Below are 22,025 nucleotides of genomic sequence, written 5' to 3'. Positions count from 1 at the left end.
TTGGTTAGGTGGAAGGGGAAATGGAAAATGAATTTGAACAAAGCAAATTTGGTGCTGGAGTGACCTTCCTGTTTATAATTATTTGCATTTGCTTGTTAATTTACATTATAATCGTGTCTCAGTCCAAAATTCGGGAAATCCGATTGCGATGCAATTTTAATTTCATTCAATTCCATGAAATCCAACTTTGACTGAATACCGACAATATATTTTATATTATCATTTCGTAAAATAATAGGCTAATTAAAGTATATTTTTGTCTGTTAATTACTCCTTTGTTAATCCACGTTTATGGCATTAAATCTAGCACACACTTGACCTTACAATAAATGGCTCAGATCTAGTCAAATTCACTCATCATTAATTGAAGCAGATTTAATTTAATACCAATATAAGAAAGTCATAATTGCCGCCCAAGAGCAATAAATGAAATTAAATTGTTTTCTCTCTCATAAAAATAATCAGAGATGAAACATTCCTGCATCCTTCAATATCCCAGGAGGTGAAATAAGGGCTAAACAATACTCCCTCCGTTCCTTATTATAAGAGACAAATAACCGAAGTACGTTGATCAAAAAAACAGTTAAAATTAGTTAAGAACAATTAATGTGTAAAAAGTATAATTTTTTTCCAAAAATGCCCTCATTAATAAGGAGAGAGCATAAGAGAGAACAATTAAATTATTAAAAGAAAGAGAAGTGGGAGGGAGAGAGAGTGTGAGTTGGAGATAATAAATATGGGTAAAATAGTAAATCAACACAAAAAAGTAGAGACAACTTGTAAGTGTCTCTTATGTATAGGAATATGCCATAAGCATCAAATGTTTCTTATAATAAAGAACGGAGGGAGTATTATTCATCAACTGTTTTCCTCTGTGCTGCGTCTTTCTTCATTATTGCTTCCAAAAGTGTCTTTCAGCGGCGACATTTGAAACTTCTAAAAATCGCTGCTGAAAGTATCTTTTAGCGGTGACCTTTATAGTCGTCACTGAAAGTTTTCAGCCACGGTTGCTACGGCAATGATTTTTGTACTTTCAGTGGCGACTTTTCAGCGGCGACTTTTATCGCCGCTGAAAGTCAATTTTTTGTAGTGATTGATGATGCTGGTGGTGACAGGAAAACATATATCGTCTACATGGGATCACTTCCTGAGGAAGAATGATCGTATTCTCCGACTTCTCGTCATTTGAGCATTCTACAACAAGTCATCCATGGTGATGAAGACCACGATGCTTCAGGTTGGTTGATTCAGAGCCACAAGAGAAGTTTTAATGGGTTTGCTGCAAAACTCACTGAAGAAGAAACAGAAAAGATTGCTCAGATGAAGGAAGTAGTATCTGTTTTCCCAAGTGCAACGCTTGAAACTCATACGACAAGATCATGGGACTTCATAGGATTTCATGAATCCATTAAATGACAGCCAGCTGCTGAAAGTGATGTTATAATTGGAGTCGTTGATACTGGAATATGGCCAGGATCAGACAGTTTCAGTGATCATGGTTTTGGTCCTGTTCCAAAAAAATGGAAAGGTAATTAAATTAAAAACTTTATCTAGTCCAAGCAATTGAACATTTTTAAAGTTTATTTGCCTTGTGCACTGAATCAGGAAGTTGCAGAGGTGGGAAAACCTTTACGTGCAACAAGAAGATTATAGGAGCTCGATTCTACGTAGATGATTCTGCTGTGGACAACGATGGCCATGGAACACATACTGCTTCAATTGATGCAGGAAACAAAGTTAAAGATGCAAGCTTTTATGGACTTGCACCAGGCATTGCAAGAGGAGCTAGCCTTTCCATCCTCAAGAATTGCTGCTTGCGAAGTTTGCAATCCTTCAGGTGATAAGGATTTGTTGAGTAGTTTGCAAATAAATTCTTTAGAATTCTTTGTGGCTTTTAGTGTCAATGATTTAATAATATATTTTGTCATATACTCTTCTATTCCTTAACATAAGACCTAATTAACTAATTCAAATAGATTAAGAATGTTAGTTAAATTAGGTAATATGATATATTTTTTCCAAAATACCTTAGTCATCTTTTTTAATCCCCTCCCTCCTACCCTTATTTGATTAGCGTAATAGGGTTAATTTGGAAAAAAATTGTTGAATATATGATGAAATGGGTCTTTAGAACTAAGATTAACACTCAAATTAGTTTCTACGTTGAGGATTGGAGGGGTATATAGTACTTTGTTTGGTCCAAAATATAAGGGCTAGTAGAAAGGTGGCTTGTTTCGATTCTAAATATAAGATCTTAATCTACTTTATTTATTAAAGAGATTTTCCATCAAGAGAGTACTTTTCAACGGGAAGGAATGATCAAAAGAGGTACTTCAAAAATACATTCTAGAAATAACTGTAGGTGAGCTTTGTGGGAGTGACAAAACTATTTGATAATGACTGTAGTTTTTTCTCTTGGACTAGGAAGGGGGCTAAGTGAGCTTTGGATCGAACCCATGGCCACCCTGATATCTCGAGGACACCTCTGTCCCTAGGCCGATATGACAAGTAGTTCTAATGGTAATTTTAAAGTTCGTAAATAATAAATATTGTACTTAATATGATTACATTAGGGGTCTTGATGTAAAAGGCATCTAAGTAAGCTTAAATTATTTCAGATGTTATTAAAAAGTGAAGTTAGAAAGAGGTTATAATATAGTATATATGTGTGTTTTCCAGTAGTCTAGGTAGTCTACGTTTATCGTATTCTAACAATTCTAACACATGAAACATAGTCGCAGGTTGTGATGAAGCGAAATTGTTAGCTGCTTTTGATGATGCCATTGCAGATGGAGTAGACATTCTTTCTGTTTCATTAGGAAAACCATCTCCAACAGATTTCAAAAACGACGCCATTTCAATTGGTTCCTTTCATGCAATGGCAAGAGGAATCCTCACAGTGAATTCAGCTGGAAACAATGGTCCTGATCCAACCACAGTCTCAGGGTAGAATCAAGCACCATGGCCTTTCACAGTAGCATCAAGCACCATTGATGGTAGAATCATCGACAAGGTTGTTCTTGGCAATGGCAAAACCCTAACTGGCAATTCAGTCAATTCTTTTGCATCAAATGGCACACAGTTTCTTGTAGCTTTAAAAAATGGCGATTCAGAGAAGTGCCCAAAAGTTAAAGCTGATGACTGTCATTGTTTAGAGAGTAGTTTGGTTACAGGGAAGAATGTGTCGTGTCCTTATCCTGATGGAGAAGATAAGGCTTTTAGTGCTGGAGCGATTGGTGCAATTACAGAAGATGATGGTGAAGGTAATGTGTCATATGTGAGTTCATTACCTTCTTTGACTTTGTATTCTAGTGATTATGATCTCGTGAGGTCTTATACAAGATCAACCAAAGATCCAAAAGCTGAAATTCTCAAGAGTGAGGCTGTTGAAGATCATAATGCTCCCAATGTGGCTGATTCTTCTTCTCGAGGGCCAAATGCCATTGTTGCAGAAATTCTTAAACCAGATATATATAACTGCTCCAGGGGTTGATATCTTGGCTGCATTTTCACCTATTGCTTCACCCTCAGGTTAGCGACCCTAACGCTTAATCAGAAAATTGGTCAAAAGTCCCTTGTTAGAAGTTAAATTAATTGTGCAAAGGTATTTGAACTTTGTTCAAGAACCTGGTGCAGCCTATCTTTAGCGAATGAAACTTTTCTTTAGCAAGTACAACCTATTTTCAATTATGTGTAAAACAGATGATATTTTGGCATAGCTAGTTGAAGATATATTGCACATAACCAAGGAATAATAATACTCGCTGAAGGTGAAATGTACCCACTCAAGAACTTGAGTCCTTAGATACCTTTGCACAGTTAATTTTGGGTTAATACTATTGTTAGTTCTTATAATTTGATTGAATTTTGATTTTGATCCTTGTCATTCCAAATCGTTGATTTTAGTCTCCATAATGGTTCCTATATTTTTAAAGAATTTTGGTTTTGGTTCCTGTACTTAATTTCAAACCAAGTTTTTATGAAATTATAGGGACCAAAACTAATTATTCGAAACTATAAAGATCAAAATCAAAATTTGATCAAACTGTAAAACTAACAATGAGATTAACCTATTAATTTTCTAACCGGGGACACTTGACCAATATTCCCATGTTTAATTTGTTTGGAAGAGTAAAAGACTGAAAAAAATGTTAGATACAATATCCTATGTTAGTATTGAAGCAACTTATTAGTTATGTAGGTGATATATTTTACTTATTGATTTTTCCTTAGGCAATCCTGGAGATAAAAGATCAGTGAAATACAACATACAGGCTGGAACTTCTATGGCATGCCCACATGTTACTGGAATATCTGCATATGTGAAAACTTTTCACCCAGATTGGTCCCCGGCAGCCATCAGATCTGCGATCATGCCGACAGCTAAACCTATGAAAATTGCTGCTAATGATAATGATGATCATGTTGGTGAGTTTGCTTATGGATCAGGACATGTTAATCCTGTGCAAGCTGCTGATCCAGGGTTAGTTTATGACCTTTCTAAGCAAGATTACATACAAATGTCATGCAACCTAGGTTATGATCATACAACAACTAAACAAATATCTGGAGATCGAAGTGTCACATGTCCTAGATCTCCTGATAGATCTTTGGTCCGGAACACAAATTATCCTTCACTGGGAATTACAGTTCAGACAATGCAGCCTTTCAATGTCAAGGTTAATAGAACAGTCACAAAAGTTGGATCTGCTAACTCGAACTACAAAGTGACTGTTTCACCAAATTCAAAAATGAGTATCAAAGTGGAACCTCAAACTTTGTCGTTCAAGTCTATGAATGAGAAACAGTCTTTTGTGGTTACAATTGTTGGAGGAAAATCACCAAAAGCAGTGCTTTCTTCATCGTTGGTCTGGTCAGATGAAACACACAATGTTCGAAGTGCAATTCTTGTAAGTGTGAGGTAGTACAATTGAATCATATATTGTTAGTTTGATTCGTAGGTTTTGGCATTCTGAGAAATATTAATAAATGGACTTCTCCTTTGCTTGTGTAACTTAGTATTTCTGATTAATTTCATGTTCAATGTTAGTTTTAAAAGTGATGAGTAATTAGGCCATGCAAATTTGTGCAACTTTTATATTGGTTCAAACGTGACATGGAAAAGCACTTTCTGTGTTAGTTAAACAAGTAACTCTTCAATAGTGTGATTTAGTTTAGCCAAAAAGTGTTGGGGTTTTACAGAAACTTGAGTAATTATCATTTTTATGCTAATAAAAACAAAGGAATGCGGACTAACAAGCTGTTAGTTGAGATAGTAGTAGCCTCACCCCCATAAAAAGGAAAACACAAGTTCAAATTCTGGAAAGCGCACTTGTTGGAAGGGTTACTTCTTAACCCCTTCAGGTACGAAAGGGATTAATCAAGTCTAATGTGACTTGAGAATACTTTTGTTTCACTAAGAATAAAAAAGAAAAAAGGAATGTGGGACCTATTCCATTATATTGCCAAGACTTTAGTTTAGATTTTAATATGTTTTTATTAATTTAAAAAAAATGAAAACGAAAAATTCCAAAAAAAATACTTTTTAAAATTTCAAATCCCAGATTAATAATTATTACAAAAATATTTTGTTATTTGCTTTTCAAGTATAGTTAATTGCTATTAAAATGTAATAAACAAGACTGATTTGAAATTTTGAAATTCAGGAGCTATTTTTTTTTTTTGGGAAGATTTTCCCAAATGAAAATGTATGAAACCCACTAACAATTACATTAAAATAAAAACCATCAAATTTTATAACTTATGAAGATTCAAACCCCTTAAAAAATTTTATATAATAAAAAATAAAATATGTCATATATGTATGTAATTAAATGTACAACTGAAACACTATATATAATAAGGGCAGTTGGCAACTTCTTTTCCCTTAATGTTTTTAGTCCCATATCCAAAGAGGAAGTTATGTCACCGAGAAAAAGAAGAAGAGGAAGTTATCAAAAAAGGAGAATGAAAGTAGGCTCATTGGTAGCCGTGGGATTTTATATATGGTCGGTGAAGATCCTTTTAAGAAGAGGCAGTTCGAATCTGGCCTATAACTTTGACAAAAAAAAAAAAATCTGGCCTATAACGGCCCGTTTGTTAGAGTTAAGAACAAGCATAATTTGGTTAATTAAGTAGCTAATTTGGAATAAATCAAAAAAAGAATTTGAGATAAATTTAAAATATCAAATTCAAAAAGTGTTCTTTGTGTTAAAAAGGGAGAACAAAAAGTGGTGAGAACTTGGACAAAATTAAAAGGGTCAATACCACTTATAGTCATTACAATTTGACTTTATTTTCATTTTTGGTCTCTCAAATTTTAAATTAGTGGTTTTGGTTCCTTGGTCCGGTTTAAAATTTTTAGTCCCCAAAACAAAGACTGAAATAAAAAATGAGGTTAAATTTTAGGAATCAAAACTAAAATAAAATCAAATTTCAGAGGCTAAAACTATTGTTTCAAATTTCAAGGACTAAAACCAAAATGAAGTCAATTTTTAGAGACTAAAATGGTGTTAATCCAAATTAAAATATAGAACAATATGCCTTGGTTCTTTTGTTTTGTCAAAACCATCGTGCTCTTGTAATTCTTTTGGGTATTGATGTTCATTTTACACTGAAAAAACAATATTAATGGTGATTAGGTCAATCGGTCAAATAATGTAGACTAGGTAAAGTCTTGCCTTTAAACTTGTGGGTGAAAAAAATCATGCTAGGAGTCTTGTTGTTTAGGCCTTTTTACCGCGTCGAATTCGACCCTATCTTACTAAATATTTCTTCTAATTCTATTTAACACAACATACAAGTAATTAGCGAATTACGTAGATAAAAAAGTTGATTAAAATTATTTAAATATAATAAATGTTTAAAAATGCAATTTACCTTTCAAAAACACCTTTTGAGGGAGAGAGTTAGAGAGCCAAACAAATAATTAATGCATTGCCTTTGGTCTTGTAACCTGTCATGAGAGTCCTTTTATAAACGGCGCACGTATTTGATTTTGCTTGTCACGTTAACTTGTTAGTGCTTGATTCTCTAATTAAAAAGAACAATACAGTGATATTAACCAATAATTAATAGGAACATATCATCCTAACAAATTCTTTTATATTTAGTACGTGCAAAAATGAAAAGTGACACTTAAAGTTTGATACAAGCTGGTGTCTCTACAAATAGGAACAACTTATCCCTAATAGATTCTTTAATATGTAGGATGAGAGACAAAGAGAGTACGAGTACTTAATAGTCACATAAAAAGTTTATGCCCCGTTTGGTAGCATGGAATTGGGAGGGAGGGAAGTGGAAGTGGAAGTGGAATTTAAGATGTTTGGTATGCTGGAAGCCACTTCCATGGAACTCCCACTTCCATCAAAATCGGTGGAACTCACTTCCTTGGTCCCCCACCAGGAACCCAGTTCCACTTCTCATGGAACTGGCTCTGTGACTATTTTGCCCCCATCCCCACCCTTCCCACTGTTCAACACCCGCGAGCATGATGGCAGACGGCGATGATTCTGGTGAGCACGATGATCGACGGCGTCGATGCCACTGACCACTCGGTAGACGGCCTCTTCTTAGCCGAGGCTCACAGATTCCTCAAAGCCTCCAGCGATGCTCCTACTGGCATGAGATCTGGAGCATAGAGGACGGCGGCAGAGGAGTGGTGCGGATTTCATCTCTACTCTTTTCCTCCATGGCTGCTTATTCTCCACCAGATCTCATGTTCTCCCTTCGACCTTGTCTTCTTCCTTCCACTTTCTCTTTCTTTGATTTCCATTTGTAATGACTGAAGCTTGCGAATCTTAGAACAAAGCTTACAATGCAAATGTTGAAGCTCATGAATCTCCCCAAACAAGAACCTTGTACAGATTTGCTTGCTTTGAGAAGTTTTTTGGTCTCGACTTTGGAGCACGATTTTGGTCTCTTCGGGGGTTAATCTCCAGTACTTCAATTCTACCATTTTCATTGATTTCCTTTCTCAAGACTAGAATATTGTTGTCTTTTAATCATTCAATTGTGTAATTTGTGATTCATAGTCAATGTTTCTTTTTTACTGGATCTGTTTATGGTGATCATTGGTTCTTTCGACTGTGCTGATGGTTCTCGGTGAATGGTTGCATCTGGTGTGGAGGGGATTTTTGAACAGTGGAGTTCTTCTCTCTACCGAAGGGTATTTTGGTATTTTCACATTACAATAATGTATTTTAATTAAAATTTATATCCCACTTCCATGGTTACACCAAACATGTTTTAAAACTCACTTCCATTTCCACTTCCATCTTTATTTCCACTTCCATTTCCACTTCCACTTTCATTAAAAACTCTTCCATCATACCAAACGAGGCATAGAGAAACATAAAAAAAAAAGTAAAAGATACTCTTCTGGTCCTATTTGTAAGTCACTTCGAATATGTTTCACACAAAACAAGAAAAACTTTAAACTTTATTAACTCTCATTTAAAATTTAAAAACTTTTCAACTTTATCCCTATTTAATATGCATTATACATCATTTAAACCCAATCAATACAATAATAAATGAGAAATAAAATTGTATATCTATACAAAAAATTTCTCTCAATGTCCTCTAAATAGGACCAAAAAATATTCTCTCTCTCTTGTCTATAAATAAGATTAGAGGAGTACAATTTTTCAATTGCATTAATGACATTAAAAATATTCTCTCTCTCTCTCTCTCTCTCTCTCTCTCGATTTAATGCAGTTAAACTTAGCTTATATTCATTGAACCTATCCTGTTTATAATGATGAACTACGCCTTTAAAATGAATTCAAATATTTGGATTCTCCAAAAGTTTAAAAAAGTCAGATCTGTTACAAATATATGAAAATCAAATACAATTCATCAGCAATAAATTGTCCCCCCCTTTAGTGTGTGTATATATATGTACTATCTTCGATCCTAAATATAAAAACTAATTGACTAATTTGAGTAGATTAAGAAAGTGAGTTAAACCAGTTATTTATAATAAAAAGGTGTTTTCTTTTCTAAAATATCTTTACTAATAAAGTTTATTGACTAAAGTACCATTATGAGAAGGACTATTTTGAAAAAAAAAAAGATAAATATGAGAGACAATATAGATTTGGGTCTTATATTTAGGACCAAAATAAAAATTAAATGAGGCCTTATATTATGATCCGGAGGTAGTATATATGCATATGCTGTGCCCCTCAATACCATTCACATTCGTGCAGTGAATTAAAACGATGGCTAAGAATTCTTCAGTTATTTTCTTCTGTGGGCCTTACATTATTCTTGCGTCTATAGTAATTCCTTTATTATGCGATGCTTCTCCTGATGTTGAACATGTGAAAACTTACATAGTCTACATGGGATCACTTCCTCAGGAATCATCGTATTCTCCGACTTCTCATCATCAGAGAATGCTTCAACAAGTTACTGGAGAAATTGATGCAGCAAGTTCGTTACTGATTCGAAGCTACAAGAGAAGTTTCAATGGGTTCGCTGCAAAACTCACAGAAGAGCAAAGAGAAAAGATTGCTCAAATGGAAGAAGTTGCATCTGTTTTTCCAAGCACAACACTTCACACTCAGACGACCAGATCGTGGGATTTCATGGGTTTGGTCGAAGAAACCAAACGGAACGTATCTGCTGAAAGTGATGTCATAATCGGATTTCTTGACACTGGAATCTGGCCTGAATCGGAGAGTTTTACTGATAAAGGTTTTGGTCCTCCTCCTAAGAAATGGAAAGGTACTAATTAATTAATACTAATCCAAAGCTATTTCAATATTTGACCATACTTTGGGAGTCTATAATTTCTATCTATTACTATTCGCATTCTCTGTTGCATTTAGGAACATGTGCAGGTGGGAAAAACTTCACATGCAACAACAAAGTCATAGGAGCTCGATTCTACAAGGAAGACTCTGCAAGAGACAATGCCGGGCATGGATCTCATACGGCCTCAACAGCAGCAGGAAACAACGTTAATGGCGCAAGCTTTTATGGTATAGCAGAAGGCACTGCGAGGGGAGGCGTTCCATCTGCGAGAATTGCTGTATACAAAACCTGCGATAGTCAAGGTAACACTTTTTACAAATGAATACCGGTGACGTTAAAATTTATATGTCTATAAACTCCTAAATTCAAGACTTTAATGACTCTTTATCTTTTCTATTTCTTGTTCTTTTCCCTAAACTATCCTCATGAACAGATTCTTATATGATATATAAGTAGTTTACATTTGATGTAATCCAATGTAAAGGATTAAAAGGAGGGTGCTTTAGGAGGGTGTCTAATTTTCTATAGAGTGAAAGGACAAATTTACCTATGGTAATATTCAAAAAGAGCATCAGGCACTATAATAAAATATTGGACTCAAAATTACCCATGTTGATTTAAAACGAGCCCAAAAATGCAACTTCTGTTAAATTGACCAATGCTGATTGTTAGTTTAAAAATGTTGACCAAATAAGGTGATGTGGAGGGTGATATGCAGATGATGAAGTGTTACGTGGCTGTGTATTTTGAGTCAAAGAAGAACATACATGGTAGAAAATTGAAAAAAAATATCATGTGTGGGCAAATAACTGAGATCAAACAAGAAACCATGACTACTGCCGTCCTCCCCATCGGTGTTAACTATGACACTGTTGGAGACCACTTTTGTCACAGCAAGTGGTGGTGAATTTCACTGTCGACAGCCAAGACAACCATCAATAGCCATCTTCTCCTCATGACCAACCCCTTCCTGGTTTCCACCATCATCCCACCGACGCCACCATCACTGTCAGCCTCTTCCATTCTCCTCCTCCTTCCACCGCAACATAATGCAAACCCAAAAAATCATTCCCAGTCAAAATCCCAAAGCACAAGCAATCAAAAATTTAAAAATGATGAGAAAGAATCTATAAAAGGAAGCTAAATGCTCTGAATCACAAATCATTCCCAAGTTCAACAGATTTCAGACTTAAGGCTGAACAGATTTCATACTTCTCATTTGTATTTTCTTAAGGGGAGAACAAAGGGTAATTTTCATATGGATCTGGCATCAGAATCATTGTCAACTGGGTCGAGCAAAGCTTTAAGGGAAATAACTTGCTAGATTACTTGTGATTTGCTCCAAGAAGGCCGACGCATTCCTATGTGGAAACTTGGTATGTTAGGTGCCGGTAAAAAAGAGAGAGAAAGCAAGAGAGAGCCAGAAAAAAAGGGGAAGAAAGAAAAAAAAAAAGGACCTTTTCATTTCAGTGGAGAGGAAGGTAGTGGTGGCAGTATTGGTGTTTATGGCTTCCGATTCCGGCAAGTGGTAGAACCATGTAAATTTTGGGGAGAAGGAAAAAAGGAGAAAGCAAAGAAGAGACAGAAGGGGAGAGAGAGAAGAAAAGAGAAAGGGAAGGAAGAAGTGAGGGTGTGTGAGAACACGAGTATGCCTAGTGAGACCCATAAAGAAAAAAGTAACAGCTGCTAGGAGCACTTAATGGAACTAGCATTTTTGTCCTGTTTCAAAAAGTTGATAAGTATTCTTGCTCCCAGCATTTTATTATGGTGCTGGGTCCTCTTTTTGTATATCACAATAGATAAATTTGCCTCTTCACCCCTTTCTATATGTTAACTAGGTTTCAATATTGTTATCTAACTAACATCAATGCGAGTTAGGGTTCTGCAATACTGCTGGAATCTTGGCTGCTTTCGATGATGCCATTGCAGATGGAGTTGACATACTTTCAGTTTCAATTGGAGGGATGTTTGCTCCAGACAATTTGTACGATGATTCCATCACGATTGGTTCCTTTCATGCTATGGCCAAAGGGATACTCACAGTGCAATCTGCAGGAAATGGCGGGCCTTATTCAGAAGAAGTGATCAGTGTTGCACCATGGATCCTCACAGTTGCAGCAAGCCACACAGATCGCCAAATCGTCGACAAGCTTGTTCTTGGGAATGGAACAACCTTAGTGGGAGATTCAGTGAATGCTTTTGATCCAAAAGGGACCAAATATCCCATAGCCAAGTGTGTGGATCGAAATTATTCCGACCTTTGTGTTTGTCTGAAAAGTGAAATCCAAGGAAAGATTGTGTTATGTGGTGCACAGATAGACCTTAATGTTCATGAAGCTGGTGCAGTTGGTGCAATTGGACGAGGTAGTACTCAAAGTCTTCTTGCACCACCTGATGTGAGTGTATTTCCTTATCTCACATTATCTGAAAAAGACTATGATGTTGTTGAGTCATACTCAAGATCATCAGCAAATCCAGAGGCTGAGATAATGAAGAGTGAGAGTATTGTGGATAATACTGCTCCAAGAGTGGCTGAGTTCTCTTCACGAGGGCCAAACATAGCAGTCCCAGAAATCCTAAAGCCAGATATAACTGCACCAGGAGTGCATATCTTAGCCGCATATTCTCCTCTAGCTCCACCATCAGGTAACACTCTTCAGTTTTCCAAAAATTGTAGTACCACGTATGCTTGTTTTCTTATTCCACTACTAAAACTTCTTTCAAGAAAGTAAAATATTAATACTTTCTCTTCAATCTTCTTCATGTCAAGCTTTTCAGGTTTAGATGTCTAATGTCCTTGGAATGTTTTATCTTCTCAAATTTTTTATTATTATATTCTGTATATATAATGTGAGATATTTTGATATTTTATAGTAACGGACAGTCCAAGTCTTTTTTTTTTCTTTTTTACATTTTTTCAATGAAAAAGGTTTTATAGTTATGCAGTTTAGATTTGTTTTTTGTGAAAAAAAGCACCATTTTATCTATATAAAACATAAAATGTCTCTCATTTTATGTATAATTTAATGATACATAAAAAAAATTAAGAGGCTAGGATATTATGAGAGAATAGAAGGAACTGGTTGCGATATTATTAATTAGAAACTTACAAAAAAAAAAAAAGACTTTAGGTAATGAATTTTGACAGCAACAATAAAAAGTCACCACTAAAAATAAGACTTTTAACGACGACAAAAAAGGTCGAAAATAGAGATAGAGTGCACACTCTAGCTAATTGGTTGGAAAGGTTTCCTTCAACATGATTGAAGAAAAAAGTTTAAAAAAATTGAAAAATTGTAAAAAAAAAAACAAAAAATTAATAATTTTCTTATATCTATAGAAAATTTTGGTTTAAGGAAAAATATGTTCTCTTTATATTGTTGCTTACGTTTTTACCTAATTAATTATATTTGGGTTTGAGCTCAAGCAAGTATAACATTAATTTGCCAAATTGTTTCTTCAGGCAATGATGAGTTCGACTTAAGAAGGGGAATTAAGTACAGCATTATGTCTGGAACCTCCATGTCATGTCCTCATGCATCTGGAATAGCCGCGTACGTGAAAAGTTTTCATCCAGATTGGTCTCCGGCAGCCATCAAATCCGCAATTATGACGACAGCTAAACCTATGAATATTCCTACTAATGATGACGATCATGTTGATGATTTTGCTTATGGATCAGGACATGTTAATCCTGTGCAAGCTATTGATCCAGGACTTGTTTATGATATCTCAAAACAAGAATACTTAGAACTTCTCTGCAATCTTGGTTACAACACTTCAATCATCAAAAAAATCTCTGGTGATCACAAGGTCACTTGTCCCAAATCTCCTGATAGATCCTTGATAAGAAATACAAACTTTCCTTCGATGTTAGCAGAAGTGAAATCTATGAAACCTTTTGATGTTAAGATTAATCGAACAGTCACAAATGTTGGATTTGTCTACTCAAAGTACGAGGTGACTGTACGATCAACTCAAGGAGTGAACATTACAGTGGAACCTAAGGTGTTGTCCTTCCAGTCTTCGAGGGAGAAACAATCATTTGTTGTGAGAATTGTGGGAGGGAAATTACCAGCAGAAACGGTGGTGTCCTCATCACTTGTATGGTCAGATGGCACTCATAATGTTAGGAGTCCTATTATTGTGAATGTTTTGAACTCGACTAGAGGTTAATATATACTAGAAAATAGACTAGTAAAATTATGATTTTTGGTATCAAATGTTAAAATGGGACATTTTGTTTTGTTTGAGAAATTCTGTGCCTCACTCCTAGTGTTCTCCTCATTTAGTATTTCTTTACATGATTAATTGATGGCTAAATTTCATGGATTACTAAAACTCAAGCTTTAGCACATAATAAGAAAGTCAACTAAATTAGTCAATTATAATATATGTTACTAATTTTTCTAAAATATACCTGTATAGCACTATTTATATTTTTATGACAATAATGTTATGTTATGTATCTTAAACCAAAACAATATATTATATATCAACAAGTTAGGAAAATTGGTTTGAGAAAAAATAATAAATGTGAGAAACAAAATATATTAAAGTTTTATATTTAGAATAAAATTCAACACAAATCCCCAACTAGCTCTCTTGTTGGAAACAAGAGCGAGTATATTTCAATTAATGCAAAATATTATATTCAACATTTTATTTAATTTCTCAAAAAAAAAAAAAAAAGACGTAAGAAAGAAAGGCATTAGAGGAGACAAACAAATAGTGCATGGTTCTTTTTTGGGCAAAAAAATAATGTATTCATGGTTTGAGTGAGGAACTGCACTTCCTAATATTAATCATTCTTGGTCAGCAAATGGCTCTCATTATCGCAGGGAAAAACATTGCTCCAGTTCCTCCTTCTACAGAAGAAGATGATTTACTCAGGAGGAGCTCTAAGAAAATTAAGAACAGTGGAATGGAACATGGAGAGACCTCTAAACTAAATCAATGGCCAAAACTTGGGACTGCTCAGGGACCCAAGAAGAGAACTGGTTTGACATTTGTTGAAACACTGAAAGGTGTAAACCACCAGAGTGATCATGCATTTTGATGATGAAATAGAGGAAAACGATGAGAAATCAGATGATAGTATGTCTGTTCAGTTTGACGATGAGAATGGGAGGAAAGAACCATTGGTTCGTATAAGGGAGGATCCAAAGAGAAACTTTCCTACATTTCACTTCTTTGGGAGAATAAAGAAGAGGCTATACAGAGCTTGGAAGAAAACAGTGATAATCAAGCTCTTAGACTATAGTATTTGGATATAAAGCGTTGGAAGCCAGGTTGCAAGCTCTATAGGCAAAAAGAGGAGTTATTAGTTTGATTAACATTGGTTATGGTTATTTTGTAGTCAAAGTCTCGAATAGGGAGGACTATTTTAATGCATTGACAGGAGGTCCATGGATGATTTACGACCATTATTTAACAGTGAGACCTTGGGAACCAAAGTTGAATCCTGCTAGAGCTAAAGTTGATAAAGTAGTTGTCTGGGTATGCCTACTAAGAGTGTTTCTAGAGTATTATGATGAAGAGGCTCTTACCATTATTGGAAACAGAATTGGAGAAACCATTAAAGTTGATGTTTATACTTCTTCTCAGCTCAGCGGCCATTACGCCAGGATATGTGTTATGGTTGATTTGAGCAAACAGTTAATGTTTGGGTTTTCTTTGGATGGAGAAGATTATTATTTGGAATATGAAGGGCTACATTCTCTTTGTCTGAATTGTGGAGTATATGGACACCGAAGTGAGATATGCCTAGCGAGGAAACCTGTTGTAGAACCTCAAGGGGTTGGTAGAGGGAATCAGATTGGTGAAGGACTAGGAAGATGGGACCCAGGGATGGGGTTTGAGGGAATTGGAGGCACTGATCAAGAGGTGTGGAAAGTAGTACAAAAACCCCACCAGTAATGGAAGGGGAAGGAGAAAACAGGGGAGAATTTCTGGCAAATAGCATTCAGGACAAGGTTTGATGTGGTGGCTGAGGTGGAAAATGCTCAAATTAATCTCACAAAAGAAGTAGAAAATGAAGTGATTCCTGCAATGTCGGACCTGGAGCACGTACCTTTTGTTGTTGCTCCCACTACTAATGTATGGATTTGTAAAGAAGAAAAAGGGGTAGAGCAATAGGTAGAAAAAGAATAACAGTATGGTGGCAGGAATGGTCCTAGAGAGGATTATAGATAGTTCCTTGAAGGGAGTTGAAACGAGGAAAAGGGAAAAAAGGTCTTGGGATATGTTTGTGAACCACAGGAGATCAAACGAGATTTTAATATTGACATACAATGAAACGGAAGAACAAATTGTAAATGAGGAGGAAACTCCTACTTATCCTTCTCATGAAAATGTTGGAGGAGATCCGATGGAATATGTAGGAGATATCGACCCCCTACCTCATGATCCAGGTGAAGATGCAGTAATGGATACATGCCCCAGAGGTGAGCATAATGGGCCTAGCCTTGTTAGCCCATATGTGAATACTTCAGAGAGAGAAGTGCAAAGTGAAGATTCAGTGACACCCAAAACATAGTTACCTTCCCTGTTTTAATTGGGCCGTGATATTAAACCTCGCTCATGGTCTGTTTTCATATGGATAAGATATTTTATTGGAATGTCAGGGGGGCCAATAATAAAGGCCTCACAAAAAATTTAAAGGCTTTATTTGGTAACTCCAACCCTTCTGTTCTCATCCTTTCAGAAACAAAGTGTGAGAGTGATTTAAAGCTGTGCTGTCTCTCATCTCTAGGTTTTGATAGTTTATCGATTATTCCAGGTGTAAGGTGTTCAGGGGGTCTGGCAGTAGCTTGGCGAAGTGATGTAGTGCGGATTTCAGTGCTTATTCAGAATTTTTTTCTTGGACCATAATCCCCTCGTTCTGTTTATACATGTTGAAAGCTTGACTTTTAAAGGTCTTAAACTTTTTCGTTTTGAAGCTATGTGGATTGAATATGAAAATTTTTAGAATTTTGTAGAGAATTCATGGAAGGAAAATGATGATTTTAATAAAACCTTGTTTGAATTCAAAGATTCTATTCTGGTTTGGAATAAGGAAGTTTTTGGTTTTATAGAGAAAAAGAAAAGAATTCTCTTGTCTAGACTAAATGGTATACAACAATGTCAATCTTATCCCTACTCTTCTTTTCTTGTTGATCTAGAATATAAACTTTAATTAGAATTGAAGGAGATCTTGAAATGGGAAGAAGTCAAATGGTTTCAAAAAGCTAGATCAAATTGGATTACAAAAGGAGATAGAAGCACTCGATATTATCATCTCAAAACACATAGAAGAAGAAAATGGAATAGGATTCTTGCTCTTAAGAATGAACAAGGAGAGTGGCTGGAGGATGAGGCTGGTCTTAACAAGCTAGTTGTTGATTACTTCAAAACTTTGTATTCCCAGGATGAAACTGGTTTTATTGACCTAGTCACTAAAGTTAACTTTCTTGAAATTGATACTTCTTCTTTGCAATCTATGTGTGATATGCCTACTTATGAGGAGATTAAATATGCTATTTTTGCTATGGGACCTTTTAAAGCCTTTGGTTTTGATGGTTTTTCTCCTGTTTTCTTTCAACATAATTGGAAGATTATTGGTCTAGCCATGTGTAGATTTGTTAAAAGTATTTTTGAAGGAAGTGTGACAGTTAGTGAGTTTAATAAAACTTTAATCTCTCTTATACCGAAAAGAGAAAATCCAGAGATAGTTACCCATTTTAGACCAATCTCTCTTTGTTCAGTGCATTACAAATGTGTGACAAAAATTATCACTCAAAGACTCAAATTAGTAATAAATGATGTGATTTCTCCTTATCAAGCTAGTTTTATTAAAGGAAGGCAAATGCAATATAACATTGTTATTGGGCAAGAGATCCTTCATACGATGAATAGAACAAAAGGAAGGAAAGGATTAGTAGCAATGAAGGTTGATCTTGAGAAAGCCTATGATAGGCTTAGCTAGAAATTTCTCTGTGATGTTCTTTATGAAGTGGGATTGGAAGAAAAATTTATGAATCTTATAATGTCCTGTGTAACTACTATCCAGCATAATGTGTTGTGGAATGGCTCTACTACTGAATATTTCACTGCTGAAAGAGGCCTCAGATAAGGGGATCCAATATCTACTCTCCTCTTTCTGCTATGCATGGACAAATTGTCACATCTAATTTGTGATGCTATAAATGAGGGCAAGTGGAAACCGATTTCTATCACTAGAAATGGTCTGGCTTTCTCACATATAATGTTTGCGGATGATCTGCTACTGTTTGATGTTGCTACAGAGAAACAAGTTACTTGTATGATGGGAATTTTGGATCTATTTTCTCAGGCTTCAAGAGAGTGAGTTAACAGAAGCAAATCTTCCCTTTATTTCACCTAGAGTGGAAGCAAATGTTAAAAGGAAGATTAGAGATATAACACAAATGATAGTTTTCAACTGAGATTGGAAGGTACCTTGGTTTCTGATTTGAACCTTTTTAGTCGTCTTGGGTTAAATAAAAAATAAAACCAAATTATGCAGTAAAGCACGACTCGGGTCGTGTCTCTTGAGAAGCCTTTTATTAATTCTTAAGTTAACTAAGTGACAAAGAATAAAAAAAAAGAAGGGTTTGGAAAATGATTTTCAATTAATAAAACTAATTATGAAAATAAGAAATAAATCTAAACTATTTTTTTGGTTTTTTTTTAAATAAAGAGAGAATGAAAAATTCAAAATTGGGTTTTAGAAAATCAGTAATGAGAATGCTTCTTGAAAACGGAATGTAGCTATCCTTGCTTAATAAAAGATATGGGAATAAAATAATACACCAAGTTAAGAAAAACAACCCTAAACACGGTTTGGGTCAAGTAAACTCAACACTTAACTACCCTAAACGCTAGATAGTAATCAAGTTATTAAGTTACTTTTAAAAACCACTTAACGTGCAATTTAAATTGAGTTAATAAAACTTGTTTCCCTCTCAAAGAATGCTCACGGAGACACTCAATTGCAATACATCTCAATCATAAAATCTAACAACGTGCCAGATAAAATAATTTTAATGATTGCAAAGGAAATATATATAAATTCAAATCCCAAGTAATACAACTCAAATTAAACTGCAAAAATCCAATTAACAGAAATTATAACGCATAATCTCAGTCTCCAAATCAAATGAAATATTCCTAACACAGGAAAAATCTAATGAAGTCCAAGAGAAAATTAATTGGAAAACTAAATACTCCCCTAGTTGAAGCTCCAAGCTCAAGCTACTCCTCCATCTTCAAGAAGCACAGTGGAATTAGCCTCTCATAGCTCTAGAAGAATCCACAATATATTTGAAGTAATGAGAATCTATGAAGGCTATGGGGGAAGAATGAATGTGAGGATTGATAGCAAAGAGATAAAAGGAAGCACTGGTATGGCAAAAAAAAGAGAGATGGAAATTGGAGATGAGATCGGCGGTGTGTATGTATGGCGTCTCCGCGTGAATTGATGTTGGCGGCCTGGGTCTTGCTTGTAGCTGTGAAGGAACTGAGGGTGTGTGAGTGCGAGTCGGTGGTGTATGAGTGTGTGTACGGTGGTATATATAGGAAAGGAATGGGGGGAGGTGGCGGCGATCGTACTTGCATGAAGGATGGGATATAATATATATCCAAATCAAATATGAAGGATTGGTGTGTAGAAAATTTCCATGGCCTCTTTTTGAATCCATAAAAATATAGATAATATCATAATCTGATGTCATCCAAGCTGTGTCTCCAATTTTTCCTTTTTGTATTTTTTTATTTCCTTCCTTTCAGTTTTCCCATTATCTTTATTTTCTTATTTTTAAGGCCTGCAAAAGATAAATTGAGATACTATCACCAAATCCAAAATCAATTATTTGAAAAGAGATAAAAATATGATAAGATCTCCTATTAAATCTCTAATTTCATGCAATTAGTATTTGATTCAAAATACCTACAATCAATGCAATTTATCTCACTTTAATTGATAAATATCTCCAAAAAGATATCAAATAATATCTTAAAATCAGGATCTATCAGTTTTCCTCTTTCAAATAATAGAAGACCTATAGAAAAGTTCCAGTATATAGTTGAGAGGGTAAGAACAAAATTAGATAGCTGGAAAGCTAAATGTCCATCCATAGTTGGACGAATTACATTGGCCAAATCTGTCTTGAGTTCTATTCCCCTATATCCCATGCAAGTCTCTCAAATTCCCAAGAAAATTTGTGATGAAGTTGAAAGGCTTCAAAGAAACTTCATTTGGGGTTATAACCAAAATACAAAAGGCTATCATCCAATAGGATGGGAGTCTATTACTTTACCAAAGACCTATGGAGGACTTGGTTTTAAAAAATTATCCTTACTAAACTCTGCTTATAGGGCAAAGTTAACTTGGAGATTATTGATAGGAGAAAAGGGTCTATGGACTAAGGTTTTGAATCAAAAGTACACGTTGCACAATGAACAGGATCTTCTTATGGCTCTACCTGGAGATTCTAAATTGTGGAAGTTTATTTGTAAACAAAAAGAAGTGGTGGACAAAGGATCAATGTGGCAACTTAGGAATAAGAAATCAATTTGGTTCTTTACTGATTTTTAGCTTTTCACAGATAGGAAACTCAAAGACCTTTGTGTAAGGGACCTATATGATGAAGAGCAAAGCAGTGTGGTAGTTAATTGGGTGACATATGGCTCACGGAACTGGTCTAAATTGCATAATCTGGTTTCGGCTAAGGTTTTGGTAGACTTTGCTAGTGTGATCCCTCCGTTTGATTCTGCTAGAGAAGATGTTCTAATGTGGAAAGTCTCAAGTACAGGGTTATTCAGTATTAAGAGTGCCTATTACCTGATTGAGGAGAATCCTTCTTCTCTTTATAGTCCGATTTATAAACTAATCTGGAGATGGCCATGAGCTAAAAGGATTAGGATGTTTATTTGGAGAATATTTCATGGTAGACTGCCCACTAATCTCTGGAGAAACAATTGGTCTCAATGCTCTCCATTATGTTCCTACTGTGGTAATGAAGTGGAAAGTATTTTACATGTGCTTAGAGACTATGAATATGCAAAATATGTGTGGAACTCCCTTATAGACTAGAAGTTTGTGAATAGATTTTTCCTGGTCTCTTTGCAAGAATGGAGTGCTCTCAACTTGCAGGAAAATATGAGTCTAGATGGAAATGATAATTGGGATTTGTCTTGGGGATTCTCAGTTTGGAAGTTATGGCTCTGGAGGAATGAATCAGTTTTTGATGATAACTTTGAAAAGCCTACAGATCCTGTAGCTGTAATTAAACATAGCTGGAAAAACTATTCTATAGGAACAGGACTTGTGATGGCTGATGAAAAATCTCAGTCTACAATTACCTCAAACTCATGGGTGGCACCACCTCAAGGATGGATCAAACTAAATGTTGATGGTGTTGTAGTAAATTCATCTAATAGAGCTGGCTATATATGGAGGTGTTCTTAGAGATCAGTGTGGTAATTGGATTATGGGTTTCTCTTTCCAGATTGGTTTATGCAGTGTCTTAAAGGCAGAAGCTTGGGGTACCTACAAGGGGCTAAAGTTGGCTTGGGATTTTGGATTCAAGAAAGTTATACTTGAATCTGATGCCAAAAATCTGATTGATTATCTAACTACAAATCAGCCTCCTCCTTCTTATGGCCTTTTGTTATTACAGATTTGTGATCTATTGAAGTATGATTGGGAGATTAGATTATGCTTTACTGCAAGACAAGCAAACAAGGTTGCTGATGCGGTGGCCAAACAGGGAATCTCAATCTCTTCTTATTATGATGTCTGCTCGAGTACTATGAGGCAACTGGTAGAAAAGGACTATTTGGGATTTAATCCCACTTAGTCTCTATTTTCCTGTTTTCTTATGTACCAAAAAAAAATCATTCTTGGTCTAACAATTCTCGTTTACTTTAATTTAAGAACAATGTTTATCTAATTTGGTCAAATTACAGAAGATACTTAATTTAATTAATTATAATAAATATGATATATATTTTTAAAATACCCTTGTATAAAATAAAAAAGTTGCATTAAAAAAAATAAACTGCCATTACTCGGAAGTAGCATTGAATCAGCAGCCAAGCAAGCCCTTAGCAGTGTGGCTGGCTACATGGATGTCTGTCTGTATTAGCCTTTTAAAAATAATTTTTAAAAAATGATTTTATAGAATTTAAAATAAATATGTAAAATTAATTTTGTCTTAATTTATGTAAAAATAATTTTTTTTAAAGTGTTTTGGGGTTTTCAC

General features: G+C 35.1%; 1 protein-coding gene and 1 pseudogene across 1 annotated transcript; both read left to right on the top strand.

Moving 5' to 3' along the window:
* Window positions 1–20: 20 nt before the first annotated feature.
* On the top strand, window positions 21–4,925 carry LOC114760184 (subtilisin-like protease SBT4.10; annotated as a pseudogene).
* Window positions 4,926–9,290: 4,365 nt separating this feature from the next.
* On the top strand, window positions 9,291–14,821 carry LOC114760183 (subtilisin-like protease SBT4.9). Its single transcript, XM_028949451.1, has 5 exons — window positions 9,291–9,732; window positions 9,837–10,064; window positions 11,641–12,408; window positions 13,226–13,933; window positions 14,604–14,821. Exons 1-5 carry the CDS (start codon window positions 9,348–9,350, stop codon window positions 14,819–14,821), a joined length of 2,307 nt encoding a protein of 768 aa, XP_028805284.1. The 5' UTR covers window positions 9,291–9,347.
* The last annotated feature ends 7,204 nt before the right edge of the window (window positions 14,822–22,025 follow it).

Source organism: Neltuma alba, unplaced genomic scaffold, assembly GCF_004799145.2.
Source record: "Neltuma alba isolate B1F8T4 unplaced genomic scaffold, ASM479914v2 tig00010944_pilon, whole genome shotgun sequence".
NCBI classification, from domain to species: domain Eukaryota; kingdom Viridiplantae; phylum Streptophyta; class Magnoliopsida; order Fabales; family Fabaceae; genus Neltuma; species Neltuma alba.
Note: the sequence above shows the minus strand (reverse complement) of the source record. Positions and strands in the feature narration are given on the sequence as shown.